The sequence below is a fragment of the Grammomys surdaster genome, unplaced genomic scaffold (assembly GCF_004785775.1).
Source record: "Grammomys surdaster isolate TR1022 unplaced genomic scaffold, NIH_TR_1.0 167, whole genome shotgun sequence".
NCBI lineage: Eukaryota > Metazoa > Chordata > Mammalia > Rodentia > Muridae > Grammomys > Grammomys surdaster.
In genome coordinates, this window is record NW_021604615.1 from 9,678,990 (window position 1) to 9,684,989 (window position 6,000).

The 6,000-nt window shown below is 45.5% G+C and overlaps 1 protein-coding gene across 2 annotated transcripts in view; it reads left to right on the top strand.

Annotated features, from left to right (window-relative positions):
- Positions 1-6,000, top strand: part of Myom2 (myomesin 2) — a 69,686-nt gene that overhangs the window by 22,213 nt on the left and 41,473 nt on the right. For both annotated transcript variants that reach the window (XM_028766343.1, XM_028766344.1), the window contains exons 9-13: positions 231-395; positions 652-813; positions 3,618-3,759; positions 5,171-5,370; positions 5,995-6,000. The exon at positions 5,995-6,000 is cut by the window's right edge and continues 48 nt beyond it. In XM_028766343.1, the coding sequence (XP_028622176.1) occupies positions 231-395; positions 652-813; positions 3,618-3,759; positions 5,171-5,370; positions 5,995-6,000 (675 nt within the window). The remainder of the gene's footprint in view (positions 1-230; positions 396-651; positions 814-3,617; positions 3,760-5,170; positions 5,371-5,994) is intronic.

Here is a 6,000-nt window from a genome sequence, read left to right on the forward strand (position 1 = left end):
CCCTCCTCATGATTTCTTCAAAGCTGAGTCACCTCTGAAGGCCCCGCTGTCCTCACACTGTGATGCTTAGGGCTTTAGCATATGAGTTTGGAAGATACAGACCCTGAGGCCCCACCCTCCAAGGGCACGTCCTATGAACCACCTGGCAGCTGGCAGCTTCTCTGAGTGTGTTAGTGTGCTGACACAGAGGCCCACATACTGGTCACTAACTGTATCTCCACCCACCCCAGTGCCGCTTTCATCTGTGATCCCGTACACACATTTTGATGTCCAGTTTTTGGAGAAATTCGGGGTCACCTTCAGAAGAGAGGGCGAGACAGTCACGCTCAAGTGCACGCTTTTGGTGACACCAGATCTGAAGAGAGTACAGCCGCGAGCTGAGTGGTACCGTGACGGTGAGTGTCATGGTGAATGAGGCCGGGGACATTGCTGACATGTTGACTTCTCACTGCTGCTCCCGAGTCTTTCGTGGGACAGTGGCCTTGGCCACTTGTGTCTCACCTCTTCTGGTGTGAAAGCTGCCAGAAGCAAAACAGACCTAGGGAAATGACCTTGACAGCCCAGCCCTGACCTTGAACTTCATCCTGGAGCTTCTGGGAGCAGATGGAAGGGAAACACCTGAGCTCATCCGACCCTCTGGTTCTGTTTCAGATGTTCTGCTGAAAGAGTCCAAGTGGACCAAGATGTTCTTTGGAGAAGGCCAGGCCTCCCTGTCCTTCAGCCACCTGAACAAGGACGACGAGGGGCTGTACACCTTGAGGATCGTGTCCCGGGGTGGAGTCAGTGACCACAGCGCTTTCATGTTTGTCAGAGGTGCCTCAACTGGTGTGGGGGTGGGGTCTAAGGAGAAGGCGGGAAGAAGTTATATAGCAGGAGGGGACTGGGAAGAGACACAGGAAAGTAGATGGTGAGCCTTGGGCATTGCACACTCCCCTGACAAGAAATATCCAAAATGCAAGGCATGTCAGTCATCATGACCCTGAGTAGTGAGTAAGCAGGACCCTCAGAGTGACTGTGCATCTTACTCATCTCATGGCAGTGCAGCGGGCTCCTTTAGACTCTGGTGGGACAGACAAGTCTGTCCTGTCCAGCAGGGCATTAAACAGGGGTCCGGGGAGATCACCTGAAAGAGAAGATGGGGGAAACAGGCGAACACAAGGAACATGGCTTGTCTATAGGCTGATCAAACCGTAATTTTTACTTTTTTACACAAAAGGTTATATACACAAAAAGGCAGGATGTGGGAAAGGGGATGATGTGGGAGCGTAGGTGTTCAGGGGGAGTAGAGATATCTTTCAGAACAGGGTATCGGCTGGGTGAAGGTTCAGAGGACAGATCACTATGACTCCGCCTATGATTCACTTGTCCTTATCTAAGTTGGTACTATCCACCAAGGCTACCTATCTATAAGGTCTATGTATTCAGCCTGGCAATTTTCCACCAAAGCTGCTTGTTTACAATAGCTTCTAGGCATCTGTTTCAGTGTTTTTCCACAGAGACCCAAGACTTGGTGCTAGCAGGCATGTATGTCAGGCCTGTTGCTGATTTTAGGCCTATGGCTGATTTTAGGCCTTCAGTGTATAAGCAGGGCTGCTCCTGACACAAGTCTAGGACAGTGCCTCTTTCATCTCTGCTGACTTAATTCCTGCTTACTATGGTCTCGGCAAGCCAGCACAGTTACAGAATGCCCTGGGTCTGACTGAATCCTCTGTCCTGCGCCTAAGCTTCAACCCAGGCTCATCGGGGTTCCCTTCTTCATTATGTGATGGAGAAAGAAGTTCTTGATGTTCCAGGCATAGCGTCAGGCAATAGCAATGACGGCATGCATGTAAACACTTATCATCATGTATGTAGGTGTGCATAGACAAGTGTGTTCATGCATGATCTGCACAGACCATCTATAATTCTCACGACAACATCCGTAAGTTGTTCTGTTTCCCAGCTGGAAACACCAAAGCAAGAACTTGGTTATCTTTCCTGTGGAGGAACCAGGGCTGAATCTTGTTGGAGCCACAGCTGGAGAGAGTTCCCTCTGCAAAGCTCAGTGCTCTATGCTTGATCTGTGTCCCTCTCTCAGTGTGTTGCATCTGCCCTGATCCAATCAGGTTGCCCTCTGTGGGCTTCTTCCTTCCCAAGCCTGTTTGGGTAACCCCAGCTATGGCTGCTGTCCCCTGGCCACCATATTTTTTGTCTTACATAGCTGGTCATTGTTAGCTGGCCCCTCAGTTCATCCCCTTGCAGCTCCAGTTGTGGTGGTATATAAAAGCAATTGAGATGTTAGATTTTTTTTGTCTCTCAGCAGCAGTTAGAGCAGAGCTTCACTGAGGGCTCTGCCATTAGAGTGAGTTACCCTAGGAACAAAAATATGCACCACACTCTTGCACTTCCCATGAGATCGCATAAGCAAGCAGAGCTGTGGTTTCAGGCTCTCCCACAGAGTTTTGTGGGTTTTATTAGGGTTGTCATTAAAAGATACCTTTTGTTCTCCTGTGTGTCTCGGGCAGGGTGTTTTGTGCCATAAAAGTGCAATGACTTCAAGCAGGTTTGATTACTTTGCTTAGTTAGCACTACGAGCAGGAAGAACAGGACTCAAACCTGGGGGAGGACAACGGTTCTGATCACTTTCTGGAGGTTATGAATGGAGAGGAAACACTAGGCTTGATACTAATAAGTCCCTGGCCTTTAGTACACCAGGGAGGTTTGAATCAGACACCTTGGAATGCTCAGATTTCTGTGGGTACACAGCAGCCATGGCTCCTGAATAAATAGGGATTTTTAGATAAGAAAATCAAATGTTCGGTGTATTGACTTTCTCAGCAGCACTGCTGGCCTTCAGTGTGGGAAAACTCTACCCAGGCATTTGACCACAAGTTATTCTTATTTTTCTGTCAAATCTTCACATTTTCTGAGAGATTTGAGCTATAAAGGCATCTCCATTGGCATTTCTCAGGTGTTACAAAGGCTAGCTCACCACCGTAACCAGATAAAATTAGGAGAAAGATAATTTTAATTTCGGGTTAAATTATTAAAAAGTCACAGATAAGAAGATTAAGTATTCTAAGTTTTTTTTTTAAAAAAAAGTGGACACAAACATTTATTTATTTGTTTTCAGAATGTAGCCACGTTTATTACTCCAACAGTGTATTCCTGTGGAAACAAAAGTTTCCCTTCCTCTTGTATCTTAGTTTAAATATATATGCATGAGTGGCGGAAAGGTATTTCTTGTTTTCTGGAGCAAAAGTCAAATAAGATCAAGTAATTATGATTTGAAAAAAATCGTAATTTTTACTCATTCACATAGGGGTTATAAACACAAAAAGGCAGGACATGGAGAAGGAGATGACACTGGAGTGTGAGTGTTCAGGGAGAATACAGATATCCTTTAGAACAGGGTATCGGCTGGGTGAAGGTTGGGGGACAGGTGGCTATGACTCTGCCTATGATTCACTGGACACAGAGATTTATATTTCTTGATATCAGTCTGCTGTGTTAATAAACACAAATACTTTAGTGATAGCGATCAAACTGAGCAGAAAGAATGTGAGTTTGGAGATCTGTGGGTAGGCTTGGCAGTAACCCCACCTTGTAAGCGATATGAACATGTTTCCCCACCACAGATGCTGACCCACTGGTCACAGGGGCTCCTGGGGCACCCATGGACCTGCAGTGCCATGATGCCAACCGAGACTACGTTATCGTGACTTGGAAACCACCCAACACCACTACTGAGAGCCCCATCATTGGCTACTTCATTGACAAGTAAGTTTGTGCTGTGTTTCCATCCATAGGGGCGGGAACCCAGGTGACCTTACTAAGGCAACGCATTTGGATGTGTAATGTCACTGCAGGCTGACAGAACCATTCAGGAGTGTGGTGCCACTTCAGGTCTTCCAATGTCACTGGTAAAGCAATTGGTAAATGACACTAGTAGGTTGAGCCCTGGGATATCCCATAAATCCAATCTGCAGGACAATTAGAGCAAGTGGGGTGGGATTTTTTTTTTAACATGATTGTTCAGCTCTACAAGTTGAAGAGCCCAAAAGACTAGTTTTCTGACCTTTCATTTTTCTGCTGGGCATTTTATGTAAAAGTTTGTATTTAAATCCCGCAGCCTATGATAAACAGAAGCTAATCTTGCCCATATTTCTGGGTTTCTGGACAGGACTGTATTTTCAAAAGTCTTCTGAATTCTGCATGGGAGGGGGTTCTAGAAAGTGGTATCTTACTGTCCAGTAGCCTAGGCAGAACCTTAGGAAGGCATCAGGGATGCCTCAGCTCAGGCAAGATGTTCAGTGGAGACAGAGAGAGATGGCTCCCCAGACCTAATCTCACAAAATATTGCCGCCCCAGCTGCAAAAGGAGTCGGCAACAATGTAGCTTGTCTTGTCCAACTCTGACCTGATGGTTTTATTTTGTTATTTTATTATCATCTCTTAGAAAGCCTATTCTTTTCTTCTAACAAGAGACAGAAAGGGAATGGATCCACATGCGAGGGAAGGCAGAAACTGGGAGGGGTAAACATGCTTGATAATGGGAATTATTTTAAAAATTATTTAAATCAGAAAGATTGAACTTATCTGTCTATCCATGTAACTGCATATATGTAACTATCTTTCTGTCATCTGCTTTTTTCTCATTGATTCTATCTATCTATCTATCTATCTATCTATCTATCTATCTATCTGATATGTATCTGTCTGCTCATCTATCATCTATGCAACTGTCTTACCTATCATCTATTTAAATTTTATCTACTTTATCTTATCCTATCTTATCTATCATTTATTTATATCTCCATCTTGTCTGCGTTACCTTCCAGCTATTTCCCATCTTATCACGATTCTTATCTATGATCCACATCTAACTACCTTCTGGCTTATCCTGCCTGTCTTATCTCTATCTTATCTACCAGCTCTCTCCTCTATCCGTTTATTTGTCTATCTACCCAGTCATTCTTTATGGATGTATGCAGAGATACCTATTGCATGTATTCAGTATCTTTTAAGGTTTGTTGTGTTACTATCAATAGAAGTCAGTACTTCAGTGGTGTGAATTTATATCCAAATGGCATGCTCCCCTGTGGTGACGGCTCTCCCTGAGAGCACACCCCTGAGTATTTGGTAGACTACCGCATGCTCTTCTCTTCTCTACACTTCTTTTCCGTTTGAAGATGTGAGGTGGGAACTAACAACTGGGTTCAGTGTAACGACGCACCGGTAAAGATCTGCAAGTACCCCGTCACCGGACTTTTTGAAGGACGATCGTATGTGTTCCGTGTGAGAGCTGTCAATAACGCCGGCATTAGCAGGCCTTCCAGGATCTCCGATGCTGTGGCTGCTCTTGACCCTGTTGACCTCAAAAGGTTGCAAGGTATGCTCACTTAAGTCCCACTAGTGACCGAGAACCTCTGGGACACCTGCATGTAGATAGTTCCCTCTCTTTTACCCGCTGCATGTGAACCTTAAGCATGGCACCCCGGGATGGATATGACAGGACAGTGTTTCCCCATTCTTGACATCTCCATCAGCCTTGTCTTTAGATTTGGAGGTGATCAACACTCGTTGAGAATAAGAGGCAGCCAGGCAGATCCTGTGCTTTACAGCAGTGCCTCTAACCTCTACCAAGCACTGGAATCTAGGATGGTCAGTCACAGCTCTCTGTCTGTCGATGGCGCAGTTTCAGTATAGAGAGGGACTTAGGTCTTGACACCAAGCCACCCTGTGTCCAGTTTTCAATTCTATGGCACACATTTCTTCATGGGAACCTCCTCGTGGTTCACTGAAGTTACCTTACTATGAGCCCTTTGACCGTCTACAAAGAGCTGAATGTGCTGAGAATTTCCAGGAACACTTCCAAAACACCGGAGGTCATGACCCCATAACTGTGTTGCTGCCTAAATGCTGAGCTGGCCTACGACTTGCTCATATCAGGGAGTCGTGCACTTCCTTTAGGAAACCCTTGGATGTCAAAGTCACTGTCACCTTTTCTTTGCAGCAATTC